Raw genomic sequence first — 15,062 nt, forward strand, 5'->3', positions numbered from 1 at the left:
CATGGTATTTCTGTTCTAAATTGGCCCGCCAACTCCCCTGACCTTAGCCCCATAGAAAATCTGTGGGGTATTGTGAAAAGGAAGATGCAGAATGCCAGACCCAAAAACGCAGAAGAGTTGAAGGCCACTATCAGAGCAACCTGGGCTCTCATAACACCTGAGCAGTGCCAGAAACTCATCGACTCCATGCCACGCCGCATTAACGCAGTAATTGAGGCAAAAGGAGCTCCAACCAAGTATTGAGTATTGTACATGCTCATATTTTTCATTTTCATACTTTTCAGTTGGCCAACATTTCTAAAAATCCCTTTTTTGTATTAGCCTTAAGTAATATTCTAATTTTGTGACACACGGAATTTTGGATTTTCATTTGTTGCCACTTCAAATCATCAAAATTAAATGAAATAAACATTTGAATGCATCAGTCTGTGTGCAATGAATAAATATAATGTACAAGTTACACCTTTGGAATGCAATTACTGAAATAAATCAAGTTTTTCAAAATATTCTAATTTACTGGCTTTTACCTGTATGTATATATATATATATATATATATATATATATATATATATATATATATATATATATATATATATATATATATATATATATATATATATCCTGAAAATATGCAAACAAAACTGTGTTTAGATAATTGATACTTCAAACTTGCATACATAAATCTTAAGGAATTTAACATAACTTGGCTTCTGAGAACTTCAAAATGTAATGAATAAAATGCTAAAGTTGTTGATAAACAAGCAATTATTTTAATAATTAAATATGGTCATTTTAAATGAATTATTATGATAATTTAAAATTATTTATTTCAAATATGTTTATTTTAATGTATAATTCTAATGCCTGGATGTAATAAGGAGTCAGAAAAAATACAAATAAAAATACAATTAATTTTGATGTTTTTAGCAAAATATAGTAAAAATGTATTTAGTTTTTCTTTTCTTTTTAATCCATCCATCCATTTTCTACCGCTTATTCCCTTTTGGGGTCACGGGGGGCGCTGGAGCCTATCTCAGCTACAATCGGGCGGAAGGCGGGGTACACCCTGGACAAGTCGCCACCTCATCACAGGGCCAACACAGATAGACAGACAACATTCACACTCACATTCACACACTAGGGCCAATTTAGTGTTGCCAATCAACTTATCCCCAGGTGCATGTCTTTGGAAGTGGGAGGAAGCCGGAGTACCCGGAGGGAACCCACGCAGTCACGGGGAGAACATGCAAACTCCACACAGAAAGATCCCGAGCCCGGGATTGAACCCAAGACTACTCAGGACCTTCGTATTGTGAGGCAGATGCACTAACCCCTCTGCCACCGTGAAGCCCTTTTTAATTGATAAATATATTTATTTTTAGGTAAGATAAACATAATAATAGAATTTATCTCTAGTCTGGATGATTTAGTTCTTGTCACCCTGTTGTCCTCCCGTCATGAAAAAAGGCTGTCCTCACTCAGGTCCGCATGGAGCTGGAGGGGGCGTGGGGAGATTTTCGGGAGAATATTTGTCCCGGGAGGTTTTCGGGAGAGGCGCTGAATTTCGGGAGTCTCCCGGAAAATCCGGGAGGGTTGGCAAGTATGATATCAGTACAATGTTTAACTTAATTACTTAATCCATTCCATAATTTAATTCCACACTTGCCAAGTTCCAAACCAAATTCCGGTTTTCCTAGAATTTCAAACTCTGCAACATTCAAACCATTCAAACATTCAAACTATTGTTACATCCATACTACATTCTGTCAGTATTTCAGTTCAACTTCAGTATTGGAGCATTCACACACAATTCCTTCAGGAATTGCCTCATCTAGTTCATTATATTAATGCCCATGAATATATGTTTTAGATGCATTTAAACGATTTTGAGAGTGGCGCATACGTCGTTAGAAATGATTAGTCACATTCTAAGTGGAGCAGTGAGCCACCATGCGGCCAAAGTGTAAAACTGCAAGCAGTTTCCCTGCACCGGGGAGCTCATCCTCATCCTCATCCTCATCCTCCTCCCCCCCCCTGCGGTGCTCGGCGGTGGCGACGAGCTGAGGTGATTCCGAGCACACCGAGGGAGGCTCAGCGAGAGTAAACAAACAGGACATCGCAATCGAAAACACTCGCCGAGATGGGGAACCGGGGCATGGAGGATCTGATCCCCCTGGTGAACCGCATGCAGGATGCCTTTTCCGCCATCGGCCAGAACGCCAACCTTGACCTGCCTCAGATTGCGGTGGTGGGTGGACAGAGTGCGGGGAAGAGCTCGGTGCTGGAGAACTTCGTGGGGAGGTAAGTGGATATCAAAAAGAATCATGCATTATGCCATTTAACACATTTTGATCACACCCTATATGCTCCCCATCCCCCTCTTCCTCTTCCCACTCCACCTCCTCTTCCTCTCGTTTCATGTATGCCAATGCAACATCCTTTAATTGCACACAGTGCATCTGTTATGGAACATTATTATTATAGTATTATTATAGTATTTGAAGGCAGTGTGCATGCCAAGTATCATAAGCTTGACTTTAGGAAACACACAATTTTGTTGTGTACAAGCTATTCTGCCTTCAAGCAGATAAAAACAATGCGAAACAAAAGGAAATATGCCATGTTGATGTGTTATGCTGACCTTGTAGCAAGAGAAAGGAAGTGAGGGAGAGTCCACCTGAGCTTTGAGTGAGCCCTTCCGGCTCAGCCCCTCCATCTGGCCTCCACCAGTGCTTGAGGGTTGAAGCTTAACCAGCAGGCAACAACACAGCGCCTTTAATTACGGACATTAACAAAGAGCATGCTTGCGTGCAATGTGCACAAACGCGTGCAATTTTTTGCTCAGAATCAGTGTACTCAGGAGTTAACGTCGAGCTATCACCCTTCGAAATTGAACTAATCTCACTTTCAAGCATAAATCCACTCCCTGCAGCAGATTATTTGATATTCTAATACATGTAAAGCTAGTTTAAGGCATAATCAGGCACATTTATCTGCGCGTTTGCCTGGCAAGCGCATGTGCCACAAGTGTTAATCCCTGTTTTAGCAAGCGGACTAGGTGAGTAACCCCGCATTAGTGTTTACATGTTGTGCACCTGCCACCTTTACTGAGTAAGGGCTCCTCCAATATGAAACAAGAGCATACCATTAAGTATATTCTAACATTTTTAATGGTGTAGCATCCTATTCAACATTCAAGGACCACGTATCTCCACCTTGAGTATCTTATGGATAATTGCATGTCTTCGTCCACATCCTTGTGTGCTGTTGACATGGCAACAACAGCTTCTGCTGAATTACGCCGCACCTCCTAAGAGAGCTGGCGAAGGAGGATGATTGTGAAACACTTCACTATATAGCAGTGGTTCTTAACCTGGGTTCGATCGAACCCTAAGGGCTCAGGGGTTCGGCGGAGGTCAAAACACACCCGACTCATCGTGTGAATAATGTCAAGACGTGGACTATGGTGTGTTTGTTTTCCCGAGATGCAAGTAAAGCTGGACTGGTCATGGCGTGAAGGTGAATACATATTTATTTATAACACTCAAAGGAACAAAAAGCGCGCTCAAGGCGGATGTACAAACTTGACTAACGAAACAAAAAGACTTGCACGTGGGCAAAAAACTGTGAACAATTAAACAAAAACACTAACTGTGGCATTAATAAACAAAAAACATACTTGGCATGGACTATGAAGTGCACAGAGGTAAAAGTGTGACAGGAGTATGAATCCGGGATTTCGCCAGGACGACGAACTGAAAACAATGAACTTAAATACTACCGACATGATTAACGAAAACAAGTGCGTGACTCAAAACGTGAAACAGGTGCGTGACGTGACAGGTGAAAACTAATGGGTTGCTATGGTGACAAAACAAAACAAAAGTGCACAAAAAGTCCAAAAACAAAACCGAACATGACTAAAACAAAACATGATCACACAGACATGACAAATAAAAATTTCATATTGTATTTTTTTACCTTCTTGAGACCTCCGAAAAATGCCTACCTCTTTAGGACCACCCTTTCTAGATATATAAAGATTTGTATTTACAACATTAATAATATATACAAATTATGTAAATATAAAACAGCTTGTTGTGAAAAATTAGTTGGAATTTTACAAGAAAAACGTAGAATTTTGGCAGTATTATAATGAAAGTCGTAATTTTATTCGACGCAAGTCAAAATGTTACGAGAAAAACTGAACATTTGTGCGGTATTATGATAAAAGTTCGAATTTTACTCAATAACAGTCGCAACTTTACAAGAAAAGCTTAACATTTTGGCAATTTTATGAAGAGTCGTAATTTTACTCGACAAAAGTCACAATTTTATAAGAAAACTTCAAAAATGTTGGCAATATTATAATAATAATTGGAATTTCACTTGGCGAAATTATGACAAAAGTCATAATTTTACTCACAAAATGTCACTATTTTACAAGAACACCAAAAAAATTGGCAATATTGTGATAAAAGTCTGAATTTTACGTGACAAATGTCACCATTTTACATTAAAAAGTCATAATTTTACATGAAAAAGTAATTATTTTAGGAGAAAATATAGCAAAATAGTGACATATTGGCTCTTAACTAGTCATTATTAAGTACTTATTAATGCCTTATTCGGCATGGTCTTATTATAACCCTAACCCTCCGATTCCGGGAGGTGGGGGGCGTGGTTTGGGGGCGTGGTTAAGAGGGGAGGAGTATATTTACAGCTAGAATTCACCAAGTCAAGTATTTCATATATATACCGTATGTAAGAAATACTTGACTTTCAGTGAATTCTATAAATATATATATATATATATATATATATATATATATATATAAATATGAGAAATACTTGAATTTCAGTGTTCATTTACTTACACATATACACACACATAACACTCAACTACTCATTGTTGAGTTAAGGGTTGAATTGTCCATCCTTGTTCTATTCTCTGTCACTATTTTTCTAACCATGCTGAACACCCTCTCTGATGATGCATTCTGCTTCGTCTCCTTGTTGTGTGCGCAGTTGTGCACTGCACTCTCTAAAAGCTGTAGATGTTATTGTCATATATGCAAGCACAGTAGATGGCAGTATTGTCCTGTTTAAGAGTGTCACAACATTGCTGTTTACGGCAGACAAACTGCTTTACGGTAGACGAAAACGTGACTGCTGTTGTTGTGTGTTGTTGCCGCGCTGGGAGGACGTTAATGAAACTGCCTAGCAATAAACCCACATAAGAAACCAAGAACTCGCCCTCCATCATTCTACAGTTATAACGTGATTGGGCAGGCACGCTGTTTATATTGTGGGAAAGCGGACGTGAAAACAGGCTGTCGACACGTCACTCAGGTCCGCCTGAATTCCGGGAGATTCTCGGGAGAAAATTTGTCCCGGGAGGTTTTCGGGAGAGGCGCTGAATTTCGGGAGTCTCCCGGAAAATCCGGGAGGGTTGGCAAGTATGCTCTAACCCTGACCCTAACCAAAAAACTCTAAATTAAGTCTTTGTTACTTAGAATATGTCCCCCATACTAAAGTGTTACCAAAAACATATAACTTTGTCTTGAATTTGAAAAAAAAACATTTTATTTTTCACTAAAGAAGGGTTCGGTGAATGCGCATATGAAACTGGTGGGGTTCGGTACCTCCAACAAGGTTAGGAACCACTGCTAAATAATATAACATAACAAATTGAGCTGTATATACCGTATTTTTCGGAGTATAAGTCGCACCGGAGTATAAGTCTCACCTGCCGAAAATGCATAATAAAGAAGGAAAAAAACATATATAAGTCGGACTGGAGCCCGGCCAAACTATGAAAAAAAACTGCGACTTATAGTCCGAAAAATACGGTAATAATAATAATACATTTTATTTGGTATAGCGCTTTTCAGAGCACTCAAAGACGCTTTACAGGATACAACATTTTAAATATAAAACAGTTTAAAGTAATAATATAAAATACAGGAAATATAAAAGCAGTACATTGTAAAATACACAATAATACAGGACAATTACAAGACAGGACGTTACAAGACACAGAACACTAGTCACTGGTTAAAAGCAGATCTGAATAGGTGTGTTTTGAGAAGGCTTTTGAAGGTGGGTAGGTCTGGGCAGTCACGGGATGGGTTTGGGAAGAGTGTTCCAGAGGTTGGGAGCAGCGATGGAGAAGGCTCTGTCACCCCAGGTCCGGAGCTTGTTTCTGAGTGGTGGGGAGAGGAGGTTGGCATCAGAAGAGTGAAGGGGTATGGCGGTGAAGCAGGTTGGTGAGGTAGCAGGGGGCCTGGTTGTGGAGGGCTTTGTGGGTAAGGAGGAGGATTTTAAAGTGGATCCGGTGAGGAACGGGGAGCCAGTGGAGTTTCTGGAGGACTGGGGTGATGTGCTCTCGGGAGCGGGTGTGGGTGAGCAGACGGGTGCAGGGGCGCAGAAAAGGGGGGGGTAAAGGAGACGGATTCTAGGGGCCCATGATGGAGGGTGGCCCAGAGAGGCCCCTAATGATGATGAAATTATAATACAGAAAAAATAATGACACTGTGTTGGGGGCCCTGTAAAGATTCTTTTCATGGGGCCCAAAATCCCTAGCGGCGCCCCTGGGCGGGCGGCAGAGTTTTGAATATATTGGAGTTGATTGAGAATTTTGCAAGATGAGCCGAAGAGGATGCTGTTACAGTAGTCAAGTCTGGCGGTGATGAAGGCATGGATCAGGGTTTCAGCCAGTGGTGGCAGGGCCTCACCTGCCATCATGGAAAGAAAAAAAATGTAAAAAGAAAAAAAATTAATTAAATTGTTATATGTATCCAGTGATTATACTAAAGTTATTTTCCATTTAACTTCACCAGTTTTAGATTATTTTTATTCAAAATCGCTGAATTTTCACATTTGCCGTTCAAATACTGAGAAGAGACGGTGCGGTGATCAGCAGCCAGTTGAGGCACGTCACTCAGTTGTGCCTCAACATGGATTGCGGACTCGGCTAACTGCTGGCCTGCTGTGCAGTGAGACCGTATTGCTATATGAATTATATTATACATTTCCATAGTTTAGTTAGCTGAGGTATATAATGTACAGTGTATTTTGTCAACAACTGTATGTGTGTAACGTATTTCTTGTGCTGAACAATCATAAAACTGCTGCGAAGACGCACTGGCTGAGGCTCGCAGTAATCCCGCCTCCTTGTGCCGGTTAATGCACCCCCTGCCGTAGAACGCACCCCCCGACGGGAGTGCCCCACCAACCAAAGCCCACACCCAAACCCCCCACGTGCAAGACCGAACCCACTCAAAAAAGTCACCCAACAAGAAGCCAAAAAGTGCAAAAACAACAATGCTCACATTGGAGGAGCCGCGAACGACCGCAGGGCCACAACATTAGGTACACCTGCAGACTGCAGCACGGATTTCATATTTCATTCATTCACAACTCCTCCAACACGAACATTATTGTTTTTGCACTTTTTGGCTTCTTATTAAATAACTTTTTTAAATAGATTCAATCTTGCACGTGGAAAGTTTTAAGTGTGGGCTTTAGTTATAACACTCCCGTCAGGGGGTGCATTCTACGGCGGGGGTGCATTAATCCAGCACAACCATAATAACGTTTTTTTTTTATTAAATGTGCTTTTTTGTGTGCTACAGTTTGTATGTGTAAAGTTAAAGTTAAGTTAAAGTACCAATGATTGTCACACACACACTAGGTGTGGTGAAATGTGTCCTCTGCATTTGACCCATCCCTTGATCACCCCCTGGGAGGTGAGGGGAGCAGTGGGCAGCAGCGGCGCCGCGCCCGGGAATAATTTTTGGTGATTTAACCCCCAATTCCAACCCTTGATGCTGAGTGCCAAGCAGGGAAGAATGCTGGTATGAGCTTTTAAACATAACCCGTTAACTGCTGCCAATCAAATGGTGAATAAGATACTCTTTAGGGTTCATATGTTTGTAAATCTGACTGTGATGAAGTCAGTGCCTCACCAGCCATCAACCTCACCGCACGTCAGTGGTTTCAGCGGCAGAGAAGGAGAGGGATGGACGGAGACGGGCAATATTTTTGAGGTGGAAGAAAGCAGTTCTTGTGATGTGGTTGACATGGTGTTGAAAAGAGAGGTTATTGAGGCAGACATCTTGCTACGCGGTGATGTTGTGCACCAATGTGCGTGTGCTCTCTATAGTGCTTTTTGTGTGTGTGTGTGTGTGTGCCAATTGTGGCGCATTGGCGTTATCAGCCTGTAAACCCACATGTTCGTCTCTAAGGCCGCGCCACTCCAAACAGATAGCAAGTGCGTCGTGCCTGATTAGGGCGGTTTTGTCGACACCTGTTTTTTTCGTTTTGTTTTTTTGGCTCTGTTCCTGCTGTCCATCCTGCACCTTCCAGTCAGCACAATCAATACAGAAAGCATATAGGAGACTCACATCATGCGCATAATGGCAGAGAGGTGCTTGCTTATATCACATTACATGTAATAAGATCCTGTATCAAAACATATTCCTTTTTACGAAAGGTCTTGTATTTAAATTACTGATCGTTAAAAATGTGACGCCAAAATTTGGACCGTTTATATGTGCCGTTTTGTGTGTCTGTAACTTTAATGCTAATGGGGACGGCATGGCGCGGTTGGGAGAGGGGCTGTGCCAGCAACCTGAGGGTTCCTGGTTCAATCCCCACCTTCTACCATCCTAGTCACGTCCGTCGTGTCCTTGAGCAAGACACTTCACCCTTGCTCCTGATGGGTCCTGGTTAGCGCCTTGCATGGCAGCTCCCGCCATCAGTGTGTGAATGTGTGGGTGAATGTGGAAATAGTGTCAAAGCGCTTTGAGTTCCTTAAAAAGGTAGAAAAGCGCTTTACAAGTATAACCCATTTACCATCTAACAGGGGCGTCACTAGCTTTTAAGGACAGGGGGGGTTTAGCCCCCAGGATGCACAGGATGCGAGCGAACGTTACGCACAAGCACAAAACTTCACAAACGGCTAACAAAGACTTAGAAATGATTCATTGTTATTATTATTATTTTTTTTAAATGCACGGGACGAAATGAAATGCTCCCCGGGGCGATGGCTTTTAACCATTTTTTTTTCTTTTTCTTTTTATGTATTTATTCATTTTACATTTGATATTAAATGTCTTGGTTTTTCCTCCCTCTGAAAATCCTACGAAATGTTTAACAAGCCATCCTATAATAATACAACAGCTATTAATGTAACAATACAATAAAACAAATATATTTAATGATGTTTTTTTCATTATTTTAACAATAGGCTAATGTATATTACTTTATATAGATTCTACAAGAAACACAAAACTTAAAAACTAAATTATTTACAATTGCACACATAAGGTTTTGTGCAGCTTCACTCATTGTAAAGGAAGATAATGTGCTTCGTACATCTACAGGACCGCAAGCAAGGTCACAGAGAAAATGCGGCATGGAATTTGAGTGATGTGGGCATTTTCTATATGAACAAGTGGAATGGATTGGATACCGACGCACTAAAGGGGCTCTCTACCTTACGCTAGGAAGTGAGGGGAAACTGAGTGAATAATAACAGGTTATATGATTATTTATTTAAACTCATATTCGGGCCACTTTATAATGAATATGTATTTGTAAAAAAAAAAATTACAAAAAATATAACACCAAATTATTTAGGGGGGCTTAAGAATATTTTAGGGGGGCTTGAGCCCCCCTAAAATAGGCCTAACAACGCCAATGCCATCTAATCAGCTGTGTTTGTGCACACCTGTCTTCCACAGAGTATGTGATTCCAAGAAGCACCGTTGCGCACTTTATCCACAATTAAATGAATAATGCAGTGATCCCTCGCTTAGCGTTGTTAATTGGTTCCGGGCCTGACCGTGAGAAAATTATTCCCGCGAAGTAGGAGTTATAAATTAAATATTTTCATTGTTTAACATCATGAGAGGCCTCTCAATAGCAATATACACCTTTACACTCATTTATTTTAACATATTAATGCTGAGCCAATCAGTGGCCACGATACTTATTATTGCGCTCTGGTTGGTTTGGTCTCATCTAGTGGCTAATCCTGCTGTAGTTTTGACATTTTTAGTACATTTAGCCACTTTTATTCTTTAAAAATGCTTAATTTAGGGCAGTGCTTTAATTATAATTTGTCTGAAAAGTTGTAAGTACGCCTCTGCATAGCAGTGCATCCTTACTACCATTAAATAAAACATAACACTAAAAGAGAAAGAAATATAGATCAAATTAGGGGCGGCATAGCTCGGTTGGTAGAGTGGCCGTGCCAGCAACTCGAGGGTTCCAGGTTCGATTCTCACTTCCGCCATCCTAGTCACTGCCGTTGTGTCCTTGGGCAAGACACTTTACCCACCTGCTCCCAGTGCCACCCACACTGGTTTAAATGTAACTTAGATATTGGGTTTCACTATGTAAAAGCGCTTTGAGTCATTAGAGAAAAGCGCTCTATAAATATAATTCACTTCACTTCACACATTACAACAAAATTGTTATAAGCACACCTCTGCATAATATTGTATCCTTATTAATGTTAAATAAAACAAAAAAACATAAAAAGAAAGAAAAACAGATCAACACACAACACAGAATAACGTTATTAACATTGTTTCGTAGTCTGTAACAAAAAATATTTAAAGTACATCCATTTGCCTGAAAAAAATTAAATCCAGCAATTTTTTGACCTACTTGAACTAGAGATGTCCGATAATGGCTTTTTTGCCGATTTCCGATATTCCGATATTGTCCAACTCTTAATTACCGATTCCGATATCAACCGATACCGATATATACAGTTGTGGAATTAACACATTATTATGCCTCATTTTTGTTGTGATGGATGCATTAAACAATGTAACAAGGTTTTCCAAAATAAATCAACTCAAGTTATGGAAAAAAATGCCAACACGGCACTGCCATATTTATTATTGAAGTCACAAAGTGGCGGGGGGGTAGGGGGTTGTGGGGGGTGTATATTGTAGCGTCCTGGAAGGTTAGTGCTGCAAGGGGTTCTGGGTATTTGTTCTGTTGTGTTTATGTTGTGTTACGGTGTGGATGTTCTCCCGAAATGTGTCATTCTTGTTTGGTGTGGGTTCACAGTGTGGCGCATATTTGTAACAGTGTTACAGTTGTTTATACGGAACCCTCAGTGTGACCTGTATGGCTGTTGACCAAGTATGCTCTGCTCTGTACTTCTCCCTACGTCCGTGTACCACTCCATACAGAGGCGTTTTAAAAAGTCATACATTTTACTTTTTGAAACCGATCATTTCTGATATTACATTTTAAAGCATTTTAAATGCTGATATTATCGGACATCTCTAACTTGAACCATTTCATAAGGAAAAATTAACTTAGATAAATTCAATAAATAATTATAAGTTCAAATTGATCAGCAACATTGACTCAGGAGCACAGCATATAAACACTTTAACTTCCATCCAAATGACCAAGTCAGGATGAATTGCTACAATGAGCACGTTTTGTAGTGCACAGCTTTTTCGAAGCAGGGCTTGAAGCATGAAACTGCATGATACTGATAAAGCATGTTTGACATGTGGCATCAAACTCCGAAGCGTGATGTGGCGACGGACGACTGTACACGTTAACTCTGTGCTCGTCCGACATAATAAGTTAAGTTAAGTTAAGTTAAAGTACCAATGATTGTCACCTAATGTGGTGAAATTTGTTCCATCATCATTTTTGGTGATTTAACCCCCAATTCCAACCCTTGATGCTGAGTGCCAAGCAGAGAGGTAATGGGTCCCATTTTTATAGTCTTTGGTATGACTCGGCCGGGGTTTGAAATGACAACCTACCGATCTCAGGGCGGACACTCTAACCACTAGATCACTGAGTAAGGATACAACAGTATGAAGAGGTGTGCTTATAACAATTTTTGTTGTAAGTTGATCTATATTTATTTCTCCTTTAGTGTTATGTTTTATTTAATGGTAATAAGGATGCACTGCTATGCAGAGGCGTACTTACAACTTTTCAGACAAATTATACTATTTATAGTCGCCGCAGAGAGTACCAGAAAATAATTGAAAAGCACTGCCCTAAATTAAAGTTAAGGTTAAAGTACCAATGATTGTCACACACACACTAGGTGTGGCGAAATTAACTCTGCATTTGACCCATCACCCTTGATCACCCCCTGGGAGGTGAGGGGAGCAGTGGGCAGCAGCGGTGGCCACGCCCAGGTATCATTTTTGGTGATTTAACCCCCAATTCCAAACCTTAATGCTGAGTGCCAAGGAGGGAGGTAATGGGTCTCATTTTTATAGTCTTTGGTATGACTCGGCCGGGGTTTGAACTGACAACTTACCGATCTCAGGGCGGACACTCAAACCACTAGATCACTGAGTAAGGATACAATATTATGCAGAGGTGTGCTTATAACACTTTTTGTTGTAAGTTGATCTGTATTTATTTCTCCTTTAGTGTTATGTTTTATTTAATGGTAATAAGGATGCACTGCTATGCAGAGGCGTACTTACAACTTTTCAGACAAATTATACCATTTATAGTCGCCGCAGAGAGTACCAGAAAATAATTGAAAAGCACTGCCCTAAATTAAAGTTAAGGTTAAAGTACCAATGATTGTCACACACACACTAGGTGTGGCGAAATTAACTCTGCATTTGACCCATCACCCTTGATCACACCCTGGGAGGTGAGGGGAGCAGTGGGCAGCAGCCGTGGCCACGCCCGGGTATCATTTTTGGTGATTCAACCCCCAATTCCAACCCTTAATGCTGAGTGGGAGGTAATGGGTCCCATTTTTATAGTCTTTGGTATGACTCGGCCGGGGTTTGAACTGACAACCTACCAATCTCAGGGCGGACACTCAAACCACCAGTGTTGGGACTAACGCGTTACAAAGTAACGCGTTACTGTAACGCCGTTAGTTTCGGCGGTAACTAGTAATCTAACGCGTTATTTTTTTATATTCAGTAACTCAGTTACCGTTACTACATGATGCGTTACTGCGTTATTTTACGTTACTTTTTATGTAGTATAAAGTGTATTTTATCGGAGCGCTGAGCTGATTCTTCTTGTGTCACAAGCCGGAGAAGAGAGAGAGACATGCGCTCTGTGTGGGTGTGTCTGAGTGTGAGTGTGGGGAGCGAGGGGGGGGGCGTGTCTGATCATGGCGGAGCCAGGAGCCGAGTTTGCTAACATGGAGATATTTTCACTACTTTTCTTTTGTCGAGCACAAAGAAAATAACATTTTAGTTAAATGTAAATTGTGCTTTGGATCAAAGATGCCATCTACTGCCCAAAACAGCAATTCAAATCTGCTGAAACAAGCTACATAGCAACATGCTTCGACGAAGCTAGTAAAGAGAGACAGAGACTCTGATGCCACTTCACCTCCACCACCACCACCATTCACCGCTGAAGGTACACACTCTGTCAATCAATGTTCCCTCTAATTGTTCATGTGTGAGCAAACGCAAAAACTCTCTGAGCATTGAGTGGAGTCCATGTGAGCAACTTTAGACGTGCACACTGTGGCTACACCAGCAGCACACCTGTCCCAAACCTCACTAAATAACAACTTACATCTCCATCCATCCATACATTTCCTACCGCTTGTCCCTTTCGGGGTCGCTGGAGCCTATCTCAGCTGCATTCGGGCGGAAGGCAGGGTACACCCTGGACAAGTCCCCACCTCATCACAGGGCCAACACAGATAGACAGACAACATTCTCTTATTATTATAATCAAATGACAGCAGTCATTTCCATTTCTAATATAAGTGTTTAGGCCCACTTATAATGACAATAACAAAAAATATTGTTTTTCATGAACTGTGTACTTGTATTGTTTGTCTGGGTGGAGGTCCTGCTTTGGAAATAATTTGTACCCCTTTCAGACATTGCATTTAGTTCCCATTAAAACATTCACATGTTGCACAATGAGATGTAAGCAGGGGATCATGTGTACATTCCTGCAACTTCCTGTTTGTAAAAAAATATATTTTTATTAGTATTTATTTAATATACTAACAGCATTTAATGATTAATATTTATAAATTAAGATTCCTAATAAATGACACTAGAATAAGCACACATTTGATTGGTAAATCATAGTGTAACCACCTGGAATGACACTTTATGTGTGGTGTTGGAGTTGTCCGACTTTTTGTGTGGCTGTAAACGCATCACTGGCTAAGTGCCATATGTGCATGTGTTGGCGCACGTGAGAGAGCGAGCGGCTGCTGTTGATATAACAAAGTTGCTTTTGGTCTGGTTTGTACTGCAGAAAATGACCAGTTTTGCTAGATATCATTTTTTTTACTAATGTTTTGGTGATGTGTTTATGGCCGACAGTAAAGAGTTTTGCTCAGTAAAGTGATGGATGGAATTCATGTCCTCAAAGCGTCTCGACAGACGTTACAATATTTGAACAATGATGACGAAAACGGTTTTCTCTGTCGTGTCCGTGTCGTGTCGAAAATTGTTATGCGCTTATTTTTTTATTTGATTTTGTGCATGGCATAGATTTGCCGTGCGCAGAGGACGCTTGAGCAGTGCGAAATTGCACATGCGCGCTCCTGAGAGGGAACGTTGCTGTCAATTCTCTTATATACTCTTTCATTCTAGACTTCTAGAGTGTTTGATTATCACATCACTCTAAATGTATAGACTATAAAGTTGACAAACATAAAGAGGGATGCTAGTGGGCCAGGCCAATCTTTCCTTATCTCTAAACTAAAACTGGGGAAATGTGTAGTGTTCTGGGTTTCAGACATGATTTTGTATAAGAATTACTTGAGGAAGAAAATGCCTGGTTAGAATTTGTGTATGTAGTGTGTGCCTTTCTTGGTTTACATCTATGCTGTTATTATGCTGTTTGTTACTTATGTATGTTATGTTGCAGCTATTTAAAATAGTTTTGTCAATTTGTTCTGGCCAGAAACAAATTGGCCTTTGTAACATATCTTTGTCTTTGTGTGTTGTATGTAGAGCACATTGCTTAGCAGAGTTGAGTGATGCAAATGCATGTCAAGTTGATCAACACATTGTATTATTCTCCAGTGCAATAACAGTACTGAAAT

At 40.5% G+C, this 15,062-nt stretch overlaps 1 protein-coding gene across 13 annotated transcripts in view; it reads left to right on the forward strand.

Annotated features, from left to right (window-relative positions):
• The first annotated feature begins 2,022 nt into the window (after window positions 1–2,022).
• The window catches only part of dnm1a (dynamin 1a), a 136,295-nt gene continuing 123,255 nt past the window's right edge, over window positions 2,023–15,062 (forward strand). For 10 of the 13 annotated variants that reach the window (XR_009811432.2, XM_061927137.2, XM_061927136.2 and 7 more), the window contains exon 1: window positions 2,024–2,302. Coding sequence is in view for 12 of the 13 variants with exons in the window: in XM_061927137.2 (XP_061783121.1) it covers window positions 2,142–2,302 (161 nt within the window). In the remaining variant the exon portion in view is untranslated. Of the gene's footprint in view, window positions 2,303–15,062 lie in introns of all 13 variants that reach the window. The other 3 variants (XM_061927145.2, XM_061927140.2, XM_061927142.2) reach the window with 1 other exon arrangement.

The sequence above is a fragment of the Nerophis lumbriciformis genome, linkage group LG32 (assembly GCF_033978685.3).
Source record: "Nerophis lumbriciformis linkage group LG32, RoL_Nlum_v2.1, whole genome shotgun sequence".
NCBI classification, from domain to species: Eukaryota; Metazoa; Chordata; class Actinopteri; order Syngnathiformes; family Syngnathidae; genus Nerophis; species Nerophis lumbriciformis.